We start from the raw sequence: 18,895 nt of genomic DNA, 5'->3' as shown, positions 1-18,895 counted from the left end.
ATTTTATACTATATATGTAGAACCAGATTTAATAAATTCGATTTAACAAAATCCGTTCGAACTGGATTTAATAATCTCATGCGCTATTGCATGTACGTACACATATATATCCTATCATATATCGTCACCACCTCCCTCTCTTTCTCTCGAACTAATTTTCTTAAGGGAGGCTTATTAAACCGGATTTATTATTATTTAGAACCCATTTTATTATACCGAATTTATTATTATTTTGAACTGATTTTGTTAAACCGAGTTTGTTAAACCAAATTTATTAAACTTGGTTCTATATATATTACAAAATTCTGACATATCTTGACATCTCAGCCCCACGTAGGAACTTATAACAGTATTATTTTGGTCAATTTACATTAAAGATCAAAATGATACTTTTAAACAATTTTAGGAATTATTAAATCATTTTTTTAAGTTTAGGAATCATTAAACACACTAAAAAATATAGGAATTATTTTTCTACTAAATTGAAAGTTTGGAAATTTTTAGGAATTTTTTTCTTTATTTTATATTACATCTTAAATTATAACTTATCAATTCTAATAACCCAATACAAATATTTTTTTTACTCAAAATATTTGAGTTGGTAAAATGTATTTGAAAAAAAAAACTGAGGTAGCAAAACCTATGAAAAATAATAAAAAACTTACAAAAATACTTAAAATTAGTTTAAATATAAAATTATATTTATATTTATTTAGTTTTTGTCACTGTTTATTTTATTTATTTTTTGGTAAAAGCTTTAATTTTAGATTGTGTTTGACATTTTATGCGAGGACCACTTTGATCTCTCCAATTCTAAAGTCCCCATCATCACAAGGCCAAAAAATTGTGGTCCGACCGACAATTTTTTAGGATGTTCACATTGTTTCAATGTTTCACGATACTGAAACAACTTTAGAATTGATGTAACATGGTTAGATTCATGTATTCTTAGCCCAATTTTTCTTATAATTTTTTTATTGAAGAATATATTATTTATATATTTGGAGAAAATGTTATCAGAGACTATATAAATATATATATATGAAAATTTACGTTTTTGATTCACATAGGCAAACAAATTTAAATATGGTTGAATGATCGATTTTTTTGAAACGAAATGTAAATCAATTTAGTTTTCTGTGTTTTATAAATTACACAATACACGTATGATCACACAAGTTTTTTCGTATTATCTTATATATAATTTTCAGATTATTTTCATGCATTCATATCTAGATTAATTAGGGATATTTTGATTTATTTTGATGTGTTTTATGTTCTACATATGATGAAGATCATTTTGAAAATATTTAACGCGAATCGAACAAAAATAGAGATACTCGATCTCACACGCAATTCGATTGCGTCTACAAATTTGAACGAATTCGACTATAAATTTGTATTATGACACAGTTTCTCGACCATGTGCGAAATCTCTTGAACATGTTCGGATTTTTCTCGCCGGCACAAAGGCCTTGCGATCCGTCGAGTTATCATGAATCATCAGAGCAACGGGCATAACCCACGTCGACTTTTTATCTGATCCGAGAAAAATCCGAACATGTCCGAAAAATCTCCGAATGGTCGGTTGAAGAACCATCAACCATCACCCATCTCCCATCTCCCATTTTTCCAGCTCCTATCTAGGGTTTAGGGTTTAGGGTTTAGGGTTGAGGGTTTAGGTATTATCACTCTTAGTTATGATCCAGAGAAGTTGGAAGCTCAGAGTATTTGGTATTGGAATCATAATAAACTAAACGTTTAGAGTTTTCTATAGACACTAAGATCGTAATTTTTTTTATAAAGATTTCACTTTTCGTCCAATCATTATAATCTTAGCAAAATTTTGTTGATTTATTATATGGAAATGATTCACCTAACATTTTTCACTTTGAATTTGATTATTTTTATTCAGTTTTGTCTTTTCAAAACTCCTACAAATTAATAGAAGAAGATCTGGAGGTTTAGAACAATGTATTTGTCCGAATTATTATATACAACTTTATCATTACATAAGTCCCTCGCATTTTAATAGAGAATATGTGAAAAATAACATGTTTACATTCCGTTCTTTCATCGAGAAATGTTTTTAGTTTTATATACAAATTGGATTAATATTATCTCTTCTAGATTTCTTTTGTAGTTAATATAGATATAAAATTTTGATGTTAACACAAAATCTAAGCATCTTGAATAAAAATGTTAAAGATATGATCTTCTATTTGTGGGTCAAAATATTAAAACTTTGGATATATAAAAAGTTTTCGTATATTTGAATTCAAAATTTTATTCTCAAGAATATCTAGTATCGACCAATATAAATTCGAGATAATGTTTTCATTTTAAGATTAAAATTTTTAAAATAATATACTTATATATATAGCAGATAATCAATAGTAAAATTGCGAAACTAAATCCAAACTGAACAGATATATAGTTTCATTCGCTAAATTTGAATTCAAATCCAAATTTTTTATACATCCATTTTTCAAATACCAATAGAAAGATCATTCTGCGAAAAAAAATAATAATTATATCCGATCTTATTTGTTGAAGTTATTATATATTTATATATTTTGCCGTAGACCTTGTAATCTACTTGAATTCCGACAAGCTCTCATTAAATTTAGTGTGGAAGTAAAAATTCGTCGAGTAAAATGTTGTTGGACCGACATGTCGTGTCGCTTGTTTTTATTTTATTTTTTTAGGGGCAATGTTTCCCGTTTTGATTATGAAAATTAATGCTGATAGTGAAAATTAGGTTCGTGTAACGACAAAAAAATGAGGTATGCTTCGTTATGATGATCTTAATTTGGCCTTTTTATTTTTTTATTCAGATTGATTCATTTGGTCTTCCGTGTAATTATATTCATCCTACATCTAAGGATAATCTTATTACAATTAAATTGCATCATTTCTCTCCAACACATTGTTACAACATGGACCAACCATATTTTACAACCACTTGATCACAACTTCTTAAATTAATTTGGCCTTTCCTTATATATTTCATATTTATATTTTATTTATTTAAAATTATAATTATATGAGAAATTATTTTTCTTTTTATTTTTTAAAATTCACACATTAACTGTCGATATTTCGATTTAAACTTCAAAACTAGCTAAATTTTATGTTTTTAATACACATTTTTAATAGTAATTTGATTAAAAAGATTTCTAAAAGAAAACTAAAACTTTAGGTTTATCACAAGAAAACTAAAATTTCTAATAAATCATATTTTTTTTATAAAAATATTAAAAAAAATCTGCATTTTATTTGATTTAATTTGTATTAATTTTGAAATCTGAGATAAACTGGAATGTAAATATTTTTCCACCCAAACCGACAATGGATCCTATAATGTTTTAATGTCAATTTTAATTCCAGATATATCATTTTCATTGCAATTTTCAGATTTAAAATTGTTAGATGGTATAATATTAAATAAAAGTAAATTAGATAAGGATTTTTCTAAAAAGAAAATGTGATAAAAAAAATATTGTATAAAACCACAACAAAAAATTATTTTTACGATTATAATGATTTACGCGGTTATCTTTATTGGAGACTATTTTTAAAATTTTCAAATATTTGTTTCAATTTTCATTTGACAAATATTTATTTATTTATACATAAATTTAAACGTATCTATTTTATTTATTTTATAAAATAAAGTGAGTTTAAACGAAATAAGTTTTATATTTAAAATTTATACTTTGTTATAATAATTTGTTGTAATGGTAGATATTTGCACCTTTAATTTATTTATCTATACGATTTCCTTTGAATTCAATTTGAATTCATTTTTATGTTACTTTAATTTAATTATTATCAACTATACCATTACATTTTAATTGCTCACAAAATATTTTTATATTAAAGTTTTTCTATCAAAGTTCAGTATATGTATGAATCTATATAGATTTCCAAAATAAAAATCCAAAAATTTGAATAAGAAAATATTGAATTTTTTAAAAAATGCTAATTTTAGAACAAAGTTCCCTAAGATATATATTACTTTCACACAAAAAAAAGTCCCCTAAGAGATATATTATTTTTAACGGTCAATCATAAACAATCGTTTCTACCATATTTTAAGATTTTATTAAAAAAAAGACGAAAACCTAAGGATCATTCTTCAATTAATTATTTCTAAAAATAGTTAGCATTTTAAGTTATTCTTACCTTTAAAAGATTAAATCTCCTTATAAAATATTAAATATTGACCAAAAAAAAAGAGAAAAAAATAGAACGAACTGTGAGATTATGGTTTTGGAAGGCATGTGGTCGGGACTCTCTCTCTCTCTCTCTCTCTCTCTCTCTCTCTCTAATTGTGAATTTGAGCGTAGCTTTTAGTTTTTGGTTTTTGAATTTTGAATTCTATAATATTTGAAAACTAAAAAATAAGTTTTCCTAACTTTTAGAAAAAGTAATTTTGTAAAAACTTGAATAATAATTTTTTTGGCTTTTATATTCTAAAAACTCCCAAAACTACAATCGGCCTAAAACTCTCGACTCATAACTCCTTTGACTTTGCTATCTTCCTACCTTCCTATCAGACTTTTTTTTTGGTAACTTACCTTCCTATCAGACTTATAAATATATAACGATTGTCATTTAAAAAAATTAAAATAAAATTTTCATATATCTTGATATTCTACGTACTATCTTACACTAAAGACGTATATATATATTTTTACAAAAGAATGATTTTATTTCATGCAGAGAAAAACTGTAAAAAATAGTAAAAAGTATTTGATTGATTTTGACACGGAAAACAATATTTAAACTTACATTGTGTATTTATTAGGATATATTACTAACTCAGAGATAGGATTAAAGCATGATATCTTAGTGCAATATTATGGAAAAAAAGCTTCCCATATAGTGAAGAGATTATGGTACTATAAGCAAAAAATTCAAAAAAAATAAATAAATAAAGAAGAAAACATTCAATTACATAAAAAAATATATGAATAATTACTTAAAAAAAGACATGAAAATATTTATTTAATTTCAAGCTTTGAACATAAAATTCCATAAAAGAAAAAAAAGACATGAATTTGCCAAGATGGTAGAAATCCATGCGTCTATAGAAAAAAACAAAAAAAAATCATCAAATAAAATATATATATTTTTTAAAAAACTTTATATTATTAAAAAATGTAAGTGATAAATTCAGAAAAGCTTCAAGAGAGGTCAAAATGTCGGTCTGCGCAAATCATAATGCACTGACGATGATTGAAAGGAAAACGAAATTATGCCAAGAAGCAAAAAAAGTGTATAAAAACTAGAGCTTAATCATGATTAAAACTAGGATTAATTTAATAGTATAAAATATTAACCTTTTTTATTTTATATAAAAAAAGACTTCAAAATAGAAAGATCAAAACCCTCGCTCTCCCAGTAGCTTTTTCAAAACGCACGACGCTAAAACTAAAAGGGTGTCAGTACTTTTTTCTCACTGTGATTTGAATTATAGTAACCTTTTGAGCTGCATAATTACATCTCTATGAGTTTAATCATTATAAAAATGAATATTAATATATTTTCTTATGTTAGAAAAAAATATAAACTATTACGCCCACCAACTTCAATATATATATATATAGTTTATATGTTTATTTACTAATGAGTCATGAATGTTCCTAATTCACCAAAATACACATCAAGGAGTTGTGACCACAGATAAATCCATTGTGAAATATGTCTATTTCGTTATAAATCTATCCGAAAATAGAAATCAAAACCGAAAAAACCATCCAACCAATCCAAAATAGGTTGTTTTCATAGGGGAACAATTTATCACATCGAAAGTTGGGGACCTTAATTTATATTATAATATTATATCTATAATATATACACACACACACATATATATATATATAGGCATACTAAGAACCCAAATGGGTATCGCGTATAGGCAACTAGGCAAGTCTTTTTAAATCTACATTTGTTTGTTAACATTGACTGAAAAATCAGAGGAAGCAAAAGATAAGAGTTAGATAGAAACAGAAGTCTCTGTAAGGGGAAAAACAAGTTTCTCTTTCAGCAGTTTCACTTTCTTTCTCCTTTTGGGGTTTGTTGTCTCTTTTGTGCAAAAACGTTTCGCCTGTCTGTAACCTATCAACTTCACCATTCTTACTGTATTTGATCGTGAAGGTCGGTTACAGTTACAGATCAGAATACTTCCCTAGATTTTCTGGAAGAACAAGCAGTTTCAGGTTTCTGTTCTTTTCTTTTTTTTTTATATTTTTTTTTTGGTTTACATATCTTTTTTTTTAGCTGCATGATTGATCTGTTCTCTGAGGATGTTTCTGACGTCTGTGTTTTCTGGTACTTTGGTTGCGTTTGATTTCAGATGGATGGTTTGTGTAGGAACAGTTCTGTTTACGCTCAAGCCATGTTTGATTCGACCCGAGGGAGCAAAAGCATCCAGCATCAAGAATCATGCTTGGATTCGATCTGCGGTTCTCAGAATTTGAAACCCAGATCGGATTTGAGCTGGGGAGGCGAGCTGATAACTCCTGAACTGTGTTCTTCTCAGCTCATGAACCCTAATCTGAGCAGCTTCATGCCTGATCTTGGAGCCATGAGAGCAGTGCAACAGCATCAACACGTTAAGAACAGCTGTTCGGTCGATCAATCACTTGACTGCTTATGGTCAGCGAGCAACAGCAACAACATTTCGACGTCAGCAGAAGACGATGACATTTCTGTGCTTTTCTCAGATTGCCAAATGCTGTGGAGCTTTGGTGGCATCTCATTTGCAGAATCTGAGAACAGAGAGATCACCGAGACTTTCTCTCTGGTTTCTTCTGATCAAACGAACCCAAAATCTGGAAAAAGAAACAGAGATGATGAAACTGGAAGTTACTTCCGGCTCGTTCGTCCTCAAGAAGATTCCATTTCGAGAGACACCGGCGATTTCAAGCTCATCTACGATGAAAATCCGTCGAAATCGAAGAAACCCAGATCGGAGAAACCACCATGCTCATCTAATATCAGTTTTCAGCAGCCTAACTCGAACTCGACGTCCCTGTCGGGAGATATCGAACCTGATGCAGAGGCTATTGCTCATATGAAAGAGATGATCTACAGAGCAGCAGCATTCAGGCCGGTGAATTTCGGGTTGGAGATAGTGGAGAGGCCGAAGAGGAAGAACGTGAAGATATCGACGGATCCACAGACCGTGGCAGCGAGGCATCGACGGGAAAAGATCAGCGAGAGGATTAGGGTTTTGCAGAGATTGGTTCCTGGAGGGACAAAGATGGACACTGCTTCAATGCTTGATGAAGCTGCTAACTATCTCAAGTTTCTTAGGGCACAAGTAAAGGCATTAGAAAACATGGGCCCCAAGCTTGACCCATCAATTCTCTCCTCCTGTTCGTCTTCACCATCGTCATTTTCATTCCCATTGTTCCACCAAGCTTCTATGTATCTCCCCATGCAAAACACTAATTACCAGGTCCACAATCCACGGAGTTAAAAAAAAAATTCACTGATCCAGACCAAACCCTCGATTCGATTAACCAGAAACTTGTTATTAAAACCCTAATAACAAAAATAACAATAATAATAAAAAGTTAAATGGTTATAATGGTAGTGGGCGTTCATCATGACATCTTGATTTTGCAATTATGAAGCTATGATGATTTTCCTTTGTTATAAAAAGCTGTGGCTTTTCGTGGAGGCCTCTTCTGTAATTCTGTTAAATGTATTCCTCACCTTTTTTGGACTACAAGAAAGTCTCATCTCTCTCCCTCTAGAATTAGTTTTGTATACCCCGAGAAATTTGGATTAATTTATATTTTATAATTACAGTTGGAAAAAACAATTATAATAAAATTAATCATATACATATATATATGTGATAACATTCGAATTCTAAAAATGACATTGTACTCGTCTAGAATTAAACCAGTGGTCCACGAATTTCCCATGAGCTTCGTGACTACGCAACTCTCTCTCTATATATATAGAGAGAGAGTTGTTTGATGAAATGGTAGGAGGAAGAAAAAGAAGAGAGAGTGGTAGGGGAATAAAAGAAACATTCAAAAGTGGTGGAAAAGAAGAATGCAGAGAGATTAGGGTTTGTCTCCTGTTTTTAACCCAAAGCGTGCGCCTTGAGAATCACTCCCTCTCTTAACCCATCTTCAAATGCCATGCACATGCTCTCTCTCTCTCTCTCTCTATATATATATATATATATGTATATATATATGCTTCTCTTTTGGCTCCTAGGTTTTGTCTTATTCCTGAACTAAACTTTTTTTGGTTTAATCCTGAACTAAACTTGAGAAGCCCACCATATCCATATCTGTGAGGTTGGTTTGTGCTCGGATATCACATACATACATACATACATACATACATACATACATACATACATACATACATACATACATACATACATACATACATACATACATACATACATACATACATTACAATAACATTCACTAAATTAGGGAATATTTTGGAGTGTCATGTCAATGGATGTAAAGGAAAAAGAGTCACGCAAGAGCTAAAAACAAACATTTTGGGTCAAGTTTATATATATATTTTTAAAATGATACGGTTCGCAAGTTATATTTTCTATTTATCTATAATTTTAAAAATATAAAAATCGTTTATTTTTTAAATATCTGATTAAACTCTGAATTATTACAAAATCTTAAATAAATGATTATATAAGATAATATATACATATTATATTCTAATTAAAAATTATGATAATAAATTGACAAAAAGTTATAGATTATGATTATAAAAATGATAGATTTGATAGAATATGATTATGAAAAATGAGTTTGTATTTGGATTTATATATAAAAATTTTAGATTTGATGTGGAGGTGAAGCAAGCAAACGTCTCATTTTGTTTATAAAAATTGGGATTAATTATATTTAAAAAAAATAATGATTTTTTAGATATTTTTTCGTTTTTTAATCTATAAAAAATTGTAGGGATCGAATTTGAATTCTATTAACCTTACAAATTAAATTATTGGACCAAATGGTATTAGTTAGAGCTTTGATTTATTTATTTTTTGTATTTTGGAAATATTTGCCTTTTATTATTATTGAGAAAATAACCTTTAAGGCGTTAGCCATGGAAATATTTGACGTCTCCAAGAAACCTGCCTTCACCTGATCACGAACTGAGTGGCAATCCAGCTCAATATGCTTCGTTTGTTCGTGAAATACATCATTATTCGTTGTCGCTGATTCGTCGTACCATGAGAAATTGCCTTCTGCAGCGAATGATTTGTCGATCCGATGGCTGATGCAGAGGAATTTCAGCAACGCCAGAAATCGGGCGGATTTAGGGATCCAGAAGAATCGAGATCGATTGCTGAAACTAGGGTTTGCAGCAAGTTTGTTTTTTTCCATCTTCGTTGACGTTTCATTTTTAAAAAGATATCTCTGTTTTTTCTTTCGATGGGCGACGAGGAAGAGGCGATGATAACTGATGGGTTCTCCGAATCCGCGGCGGAGGATTTCTCCGGCGGCGTCAAATCATCGCCGGAGAAAAATGAACGGAGTAGTGTCGGATTGCAAGGTAAGGAAGTGCTCGGGGTTCAATTTCTTTGTATTCTGTACTCTTTTGCCTTTAGAATCAGATTCCATCGCTTCAGGACAATGATGGCATAGCCATTACATCCTTTCTTCTTTAACATTTCAAAAAGCCGAGCACCTGAAATCTGTGACCTGACAATTTTTCCAAGTTCTGCAACCACTCAACCAGGAAAATGCTCAAGAACACGTCTATTTTGATTCAGGTTCTTCACGACTTTCGTGGCACTTGTCGGTATGATGATCCGAGAAGAGGGAATCTGGCTCAGATCTTGCAATGTAACTCAATCATGTCCTCTCTAATGAGGAAAGCTGTACCCACTTCAAAGGCCATGTGGGTGACAGTTTGATGATTGTTGCCATTTCAAAGATGAACAATGGAAAGTTCCTGAAGGTGTGGCTGAGGTCTATCTTCCTCAAACACTTCACTTTATATTGAATTCAATCCTTTAGCATGATTTACCCGACAAATTGCTGTTTTGGTCAAATGCCAGGTCTTTGATCCATGGCTACTGCTATACCATTGAGTTCTTTATGAGCATAACCCTGTTTTCAGTATTTAACAAAGAGCAAGTTGGCTCTTTCTCCTCTGTTGACCTTTGGTTTTATTGTCTACTTGCAGATAAAAACATTCATAGATGTTGCAAGCACATCAAAGGAAATAAGAATGATAATAATAATGCTTCCAAGGTATTATGTGAGGTAATTAATTAGATAATCGTCCAGCTTGGAGTTGACCTTGTCATAATGGTTGACCACTGGCAAAGAAAAACTCTGCTGCTTTGCCATGAAGTTCTTAAGAAATGCTGAAACCCTTTGTGTTTCTGCTGTCTGTAGAAGAGAGAAGATGGCAGAGAAGACATCGAACGGTTTCATCTCAACGTTTCTTTGTTGTTTGGCTCTCATCAATCTCACCAGTTGTCAGGATCAGACCGGTTTGTGATCTGAAATCTTTGGTCTCTCTCTGCCAAGATTTTTTTCTTCTCTTCCTTGTTATCATATTTTCCTTAAGTACTTTAGAATTTGTGCTGCCTTTCTGCATTGAAGTTGAACTAGTTTTTCGATCTCGGTATCAGGATTCATTAGCTTAGATTGCGGGTTACAGCCAGAAAATTCAAGCTACAACGATGGATTGACGGGCATAAAGTATGTCTCAGATATGGGATTCACAGACATGGGAATCAGCATGGCTGTTGCTCCCGAGTACAGGTCGGTCCCGATGGAGAGCATGCGGTCCGTAAGAAGTTTTATTGAAGGAACTAGAAACTGTTACACTCTTCAAACTAATAGCAGCACCAAGTATTTGGTCCGAGCAAGTTTCATGTATGGAAATTATGACTCGAGAAATGAGATACCGGGATTTGATCTGCACCTCAGTCCAAACAAATGGGACACTGTCAAGCTGGATTCTGTTTCACAGATTGAATCCAAGGAGATCATACATTATGTCTCATCAGAATCTTTACAGGTTTGTCTAGTTAACACAGGGCAAGGCACACCTTTCATATCTGCATTGGAACTCCGGCCATTGCCAAATTCATCGTACTAAGCCAAATCTGGTTCGCTCCAACTCTTTGCGCGCTTGGATTTCGGTTCTATATCGAATCAAACAGTCAGGTGACTAGAAAAATCATTTTGTTTTGAGTTTAGTGGTAAGTATTTGATGTTCCTCGGCATGAATCTCCATTATTCTGCTGAATAGAATGCTGCAAGTTTAGATTTTGAGCTGAATAAGAAGATTATTTGAGAAAGAAGAGGAGATCTTTTTGATTGTGCATGCCTCATGTGAATTGATAAATCCCGTTCGTTGCAATTCTCAGGTACCCTGATGATGTTTTCGATCGTGTGTGGCTTCCATATCTCCCAGAAGGATCAAAGCAGTTGAGTTCTTCGACAGTTGTTTTCTCGGGCAACAATAATTTCCGTATTCCACAGGTTGTAATGAGAGGTGCAGCCATACCGGCTAATGCTACGGATTCTCTTAGCTTTGCCTGGTTTCCCGATGATCCTTCACTTGAGTTTTATGTTTACTTCTACTTTGCCGAGCTTCAAGAACTGAACTCCAACCAAAGAAGAGAATTCGTGATTTTCTTAAATCGAGAACTTTTCTTTGGACCCCTCATTCTTAATTACTTACGGGCCACAGTCCTCTACTCCGACTCGCCTTTGACAGCGCAAAGCTTCCAGTTTTCATTGATCCGGACTCAGAACTCTACCCTTCCACCTCTCATCAACGCCGTAGAGGTTTACTTTGCCAACAAAATCCCGCAGTCTTTGACGGATCAGAACGACCGTAAGACCTCTTTCGTTTTTTGCTATTGATCTTTTTCAGGTTCTGCATTACGGGGCCTGACACTATAAATCTTCAGTTTCTGCTATCACCGCTATCAAGTCTTCATATGGAATCAAGAGAAACTGGCAGGGAGATGCATGTACGTGTCCCCCAAGCCTACTCGTGGGCCGGTGTAACTTGCAGCTACAACGGCACAAACTCGCCCAGAATCACGGCTCTGTAAGAATCTTACAACGCTCCCTATCTCTCGATTAATTGTTTTTTCAGACAGTGGTTAAGATTCTCAGAGATCGAAACTTGTTGCAAATCCAGGAACTTGTCAAATGCCGAATTGACGGGAGAAATAGTTCTCGATATCTCACGTCTCACACAATTACGAACTCTGTAAGTAGTTCTCGTGTTTGTATATGATTATAATCTGAAGGCATGATAATATTGCGTCACTATCTTCGGCTCTCGCTTTCAGGGACTTATCAAATAACAATCTGTCTGGACCTGTGCCGGCTTTTCTAGCTCAACTTCAACTTCTTACACTCCTGTGCGTATTTTCTCCATTTTCAATCAGATCTATAATACGAGTTCATAGCTCTGGAAACAGTTTAAAGCTTACTCCGTTCGCCTTTGCAGAGATCTTTCGAACAATCACCTAACTGGTCCTATACCATCTGAACTCATCTCAAGAACAAAGGATGGCTTGTCATTACGGTATCATCATACATCCTTCTCTTTCTCACTTCGTAATTTCACGGTATGAACTTGATAAGCATTTACAAATATCGAGCAGAGAGCAAGCTAATTCATGAGCTTATCATTGCAGTGTCAATGGAAATCCTAGTGTTTGCTCGGTAAGTTCATGTGAGTTCTTGCAGAGCAAGCCAAAGAAGAAGAAGAAACTTCCGAGCTTCGTCATTCCATTAGTTGCATCAGTTGCAGGGTTCTTTCTCATTGTTTCCGTAACTGTTATCGTTATGTTTTTCGTTGTACGAAAGCAAAATAAAGGTACCTTTTGCAGTTTTCTTGTCTACATGTCTACTACACAAGATGGCCTGTAATGTTATTTTCTGCAGACCATTCCATTCACAGGACAAGCCCAGCAACAAGTGGACCGTCGTTGCGGAGGAGAGACACTGCTTCAACAACACGTTCATCGTTACCGAGGAAAGAGGGGAATGACTGATTATGAACTCAATGAAACAGCTTTCGATGCTTCAGATTTGGAGCCGGGGCAAAGGAAATTCTCGTATTCACAGATTATAAATATCACCAACGGTTTCGAGACAGAATTAGGGAGAGGAGGTCTCGGGAGAAACTACCACGGTTATTTGGATAGCAAGGAAGTAACCGTCAAACTGCTCTCTTCCTCGACTCCTCAAGGATACAAACAACTCAAGGCAGAGGTAATTTGAATCTCTCTGTTCACTCAGAGTATCGAATTTCAATAAAATCACATTATTTTAGGCATCTTTTACAAAAATTTGACGGGGAATTAAAGTTATATGTGAATGCTAATTTGTAGGTCCAACACCTTTTCAGAATTCATCATAAAAACCTGATTACTCTGCTCGGGTATTGCAACGAAGGCGATAAAATGGCACTCGTGTACGAGCACATGCCTAACGGAAACCTGAAACAGCATATCTCAGGTCTGAACACAATGTTGTTTCAATCTTTTTTTGTCCATACAGTGTCTTGAGACTTCGCATCTGTAGTAAGCTGTTTTTTTTTCTTGTTGTGTTTCGGGTACCAGCAGATAACAGTACAGCCGTTTTTAACTGGGAAGATAGACTCGGGATAGCGCTTGACATCGCACAAGGTGAATAAATATGTGAGAAAACCCGTTTGTCTGAAACCATTTCTCGCTGTGATTGAGCTGATGGTTTAAGCCGGAGATTACATACAGGACTGGAGTATCTGCATACCGCTTGCAAACCAGCCATCATCCACAGAAATGTAAAGTGTACAAACATATTCTTGGGTGAAAAATTCGATGCCAAGTTGGGCGGGTTCGGGCTTTCAAGGGCATTTGATGCAGAAGAAGGAACTCACTTGAACACGGCTATCGCAGGCACTCCTGGATATGTTGATCCCGAGTAAGTCGAACCCTCCGAAGTTCTCTATCAGTTTTTTGATGAAGTTATGAAACTAATATTGATATAGAAAGATTGGAGTTAATTTATTTCTTGTTTATTTTGATAGTTTTTACTATAAACGACGTAAACTATTTTCATTGTAATTCAAGAAGAAAAAAAAAATTGTAGCAATAAACGAGATTTTGGTCTTTCTACATTCTTTTCTATATCCCTTATTCCGTATTATAATTTTCAAGATGTACCGGTTTGATGATGATGATCTGACAATGTGTCTTCTTTCATATAAATCATCACAGCGAAACCCGCGATCATGAGAACGCAAGAGAGGATTCACATAAGCCAATGGGTCGAAACCCAGCTCTCGAGTGGGAACATTGACGAAGTTCTTGACCCGAAACTCAACGGGGACTACGACCCGAACTCTGCATCCAAAGCCATAGAAGTAGCCATGGCTTGCGTCTCTCAGAGCTCAAGCGAGAGGCCGACCATGAGTCAGGGAGTGACGGTTCTGAAAGAGGGTTTGGTTGCTGAAGCAGACAGGAAGAAGAGGATGCAGACAGTTTCCACTGACTCAGTTGAAGAACTTGCCATTGGATTTGGAGCCACCCCTAGGTTGAGATGACGTTTTGTTTATTTTGAGATATTTGTGGTTTGATCACTTGGACAACAATATGATTTGTATTTTTGATTCCTTCAAAACGTTTCTTGTGAGCTGACATAAACAAAAGGGTCATTGTTAATACATATTTCTTTGAATAAAATTTAATTTGGAAATATAGACTTTTTTTTCAGTTAACTATATATACGAAGTGAATAAGAGTACATTAATCGAATTTGAACGAAATTTTCATACGATCAAACGCCTTTTACAATAAGTCTTATATAAGGAATATTTATTGATACGAAGAATTACAAAAACTTATAGAATTATACTATTAGGTTAAAATCTAAATTCAATATTTACAATAATATTTTTTATACAGATTATGGGTTTTAAAGGGACAAACATAGATTTCGTGCCATAGAAAATAAAATGAGCAAGTGAAAATTTTGTAAACATGTTTTTTTTTTAATACGTTCTGGTTCTATGTTGTCAAATAATTGGTTTAGCAAAATAGGAACTAAACTATAGCTACGATGCAGATAATTTGATTATTTATTTAAGAATCAAATTCACACGTAAATAGTTACGATAACATTAACTTAAAATATATCAACCGGTTTACATCCATTTCAAATATAGTTATATTGTTGATTTGGATTCTACTATAGAATTATATATTCATAACATCAGCCCATAAATGATTAGATTTACAATTTCGGATATGGAATTTATATACAAATTTATTATGGGAGATCTTAATAACAAGACAAAATCCAAGGTTGAGTTGCGATTGATAAGGGACGGGGCAAAACTTTTTTCCGAACCTAGGTTCGAGTTTTTACTCGGAAAGGTTCATTTACATGATTTCTAACTTGTATTATATCCCATTCTATTTTATATATACCACCATTTGCTACCCTAAGAAAGCAAAGCAGAAATTAATTTTTAGGCACGATTGTTGGATATTAATTTATTATAAAGCTCGCCCACGCACGCATACACACATTAATCTTAGATTTGATAATTCATAATGTTTAGGGTTTAATTAAAATTTGGTTGATTGAATGGGGACTCTTTTCAATAAATCCTGTGGACCCAAAGTTTAACTGTATACATTAAATATGAATAGAGACTCTTTTCAATAAATCCCGTGGACTCAAAGTTTAACTGTATACATTAAATACCAACAGGGTAACAAAGTCAGAATCGGAAGAAATCCCTAGATGAGTTGATAAGGAGCATGGTCAACATACCGAGAGGTTGGGGGTTCGACTCCTTACCCATTCTAGAGATGTCAAAATGGGTCGGGTTATGTGGGTTAACCCGACCCAACCCGATTATTGACCTAAATGGTTTAACCCATTTGAATAATTTTTTTAAATGGGTTAAGTGGGTTTTAACCCATTCAACCCATGGGTTAAATGGGTTAAACCATTTAACCCATTAAAACCCACTATATTATCAGCATTAACATTTATATTAACTCATTCAACCCACTATATTATTATATAATAACTAAAATTCTTATATATAGATATATAAATAGTAATATACGTTGTATATATATTTAAATATATATTATATATGTACGTATATATAAACATATATATGTATGCGAATTAAAAAATATAATATCGGATTGAAAAGTTTGCTATCGTTTTTGAATCGAACCGAAATATTTGGTATCGTTTTTGAACCGAACCGAAAAAATTGGCACCGTTTTCAAATCAAAACGAAAAAAATTGATATCGTTTTCGAATCGAACCGAAAAACTCGTTACCGTTTTCGAATCGAACCATACCAAAAAGTTTAGAAACCTGATATCCAAAAAATCGGTATCGTTTCCGAACAACCAAAAAAATCGATAACGTTTAAATCGGTATAATTTTCAAATAGAATCCGATATATGTGTACGAACTAAAAAAAATATCTCAAAGATTATTATGTTTAAATGATAATAAGTTTATTGTGAGAAAATTAAATGGGTTAATTAGGTTGTTATGGGTTTTATGGGTTAACCCAACCCATATAACAATTATTATTGGGTTGACCCAACCCAAACCTATAATTTTTAAAACCCAAATGGGTTGGGCCCAAATGGGTTGGGCAACCCATATTGACATCACTAACCCGCTCACCTATCGGCTGTCAGTTACGGCTGATTTATCTTCCATGCGTGTGTTGAGTTTCCTGGGATCTCATGAGCGAATCTAATTCCTAAGAGATCGATTCTAGGGTTGTGCAGTGGAAGTAAAACAAAAAATTTTATAAAACCCTAGAACCATGCTGCTATTGAAAACGTAGAAACGTTACAACGCTTACCTCAATCGATCCGGGGCCTGTATCAACTGAAGAATTCGTCCGATCACTTAGGGAGGAAGATTACCTCGCCCTCTACACGTATCCACACCTCGGGATGGATTCCAACGATTGGAACTTGTCTGCTAGGACTCGAATCTCTATTCGGTTTTTTTTCGCACTTCGAGAAAAACGAGACTTAGAACTTGTTGAGCTTTTTGGATCTCACCAAAAACTCTCCAAGAACACCAAAAGTCGGCTGCTAAAAGACTCTACTCAATTAGGGTTCTAATCCCTTTCTTATAAAGTGATTTAACCCTAATTTCGGTTTAATTTTCGGAAAACCGGAACCTGGAACGGACGGTCCAGCATTGCACGTGGTTCGATCACGAAAGGCAGGAAGATTACCTCGCCCTCTACACGTATCCACACCTCGGGATGGATTCCAACGGTTGGAACTTGTCTGCTAGGACTCGAATCTCTATTCGATATGTGCACTTTGAGAAAACGAGACTTAGAACTTGTTGAGCTTTTTGGATCTCACCAAAAACTCTCCAAGAACACCAAAAGTCGGCTGCTCAAACTCTCTTCCGAATTAGGGTTTTAATCTCTTTCTTATAAAGTGATTTAACCCTAATTCGGTTTAATTTCGGAAAAACTGAAGCCCGGAACGGACGGTCCAGAGATACACGCGGACCGTCCGTTCCAGCACGTGGAACGGACGTTCCGCTCACGTGGACCGTCCGGTCTGGTTCGGGCGGACCGTCCGTTCTGGACTTTCTGGTCCGTCCGTTCCAGCCCCTTCCGTCTCGGTTTTTCGTCGTTTTCTCTCGTGCATTTGTCCTTCCCTGCGTGTGTGACCCTGTAGGCTCATTCGACATAGCAGTATAACCTGAAATCCCTATTTCGGGTATACAAGTCATAGGCGGTCTCTAGCAAGACACTATGACTACCTATCTCGAATAGAGTTGGTTCGTGATCTTACGAACACCAGTGATGATTCCGGCTGATGATCCTTTTGTATCGCGATATCATATGTCGAACATAAGGCATGGACAAGCCACCTTATCTGATTCGACTGCTTTCTCGTTCACTGAGTTTGACTGTCTGAAATAGACGACGTTCGTCTATAGTGCGGCCACACATTTCTACAGTCTCGCTCACACGAGGGGGCCAGCGATATCTCTCTCTTTTACGAGAGGTGCAAATCCCGTCTTGACTATCTACAATCCAGTACATGATTCGTTTCGTACCTGATATACGCCTTTATAGTCCTCCTGTTACGCAGGACGTTTGACGTAATCAAAGCACGCAACTCCTCATGTTGGATTCCGTAGATATCTCAGGTCTTAGGATCCAATCATGGAACCGTCATATGAGATTCAAGTCATGACGCTAGTCCATGTGACAATCTCATGTGGGTCAATCCAGTATTCCGTTCTCCAACGAATACCTATGATTGTGATCGTATCCAATACTTATGATCATCTATGTGATCATCAATCACACATCATACTAGTCTTATTATGTCGTTATTCCCATAACGACACAAGACTAGGGAGTTTAGTATCATTCATAATGATACATGGATTTCATAACAGATCTAGCATGCAAGAACATGTAATGAATAAAATACTCTCATAAAACCACATAGAAAGTATCAATACATCGAATGTATCTGAACAAAGCTCATAATCAGTACATCATAGAGCACTAAACCAACAGCGTGTGTTGCAGGCTCGTGCGTGTGGGCTTGAGTTTACTCGGTCAGCGCGCCCGAAGGGTAGCAGCCGGGGTTCCCAATGTATCAAAAGAAAAAGGTCAGAATCTTTGAAGTGGAAACACAAAACTAATGGAAACGTGAATAAATGGAAATTTGACAACCCAACACAAAGAGAGGTGAACCGAACACATAATCACAATAGAAGAGGTTGTCGAGTCTTGTGCTAAAGAAAGAGCATATAGTGAAATTGGTGAGAGTTATATGGTGAGAATCATTGAAAGAGTGCGAGTTGTATTTGAGTTGACG

At 34.4% G+C, this 18,895-nt stretch overlaps 1 protein-coding gene and 1 pseudogene across 1 annotated transcript; both read left to right on the top strand.

Annotated features, from left to right (window-relative positions):
* Window positions 1-6,031: 6,031 nt before the first annotated feature.
* On the top strand, window positions 6,032-7,749 carry LOC104810554 (transcription factor bHLH87). Its single transcript, XM_010536898.1, has 2 exons — window positions 6,032-6,227; window positions 6,382-7,749. Exon 2 carries the CDS (start codon window positions 6,407-6,409, stop codon window positions 7,490-7,492), a length of 1,086 nt encoding a protein of 361 aa, XP_010535200.1. The 5' UTR covers window positions 6,032-6,227; window positions 6,382-6,406; the 3' UTR covers window positions 7,493-7,749.
* Window positions 7,750-9,057: 1,308 nt separating this feature from the next.
* Window positions 9,058-14,740, top strand: LOC104810625 (annotated as a pseudogene).
* The last annotated feature ends 4,155 nt before the right edge of the window (window positions 14,741-18,895 follow it).

This window comes from Tarenaya hassleriana, unplaced genomic scaffold (assembly GCF_000463585.1).
Source record: "Tarenaya hassleriana unplaced genomic scaffold, ASM46358v1 Cleome18, whole genome shotgun sequence".
Taxonomy (NCBI): Eukaryota; Viridiplantae; Streptophyta; class Magnoliopsida; order Brassicales; family Cleomaceae; genus Tarenaya; species Tarenaya hassleriana.
The sequence above is the reverse complement of the archived record's forward strand: the minus strand, read 5'-3'. Positions and strand labels throughout refer to the sequence as shown.

Excerpts from the sequence above, each read along its gene's own strand:
- LOC104810554 (XM_010536898.1), top strand. The coding sequence starts at position 6,407 with ATGTTTGATTCGACCCGAGGGAGCAAAAGCATCCAGCATCAAGAATCA.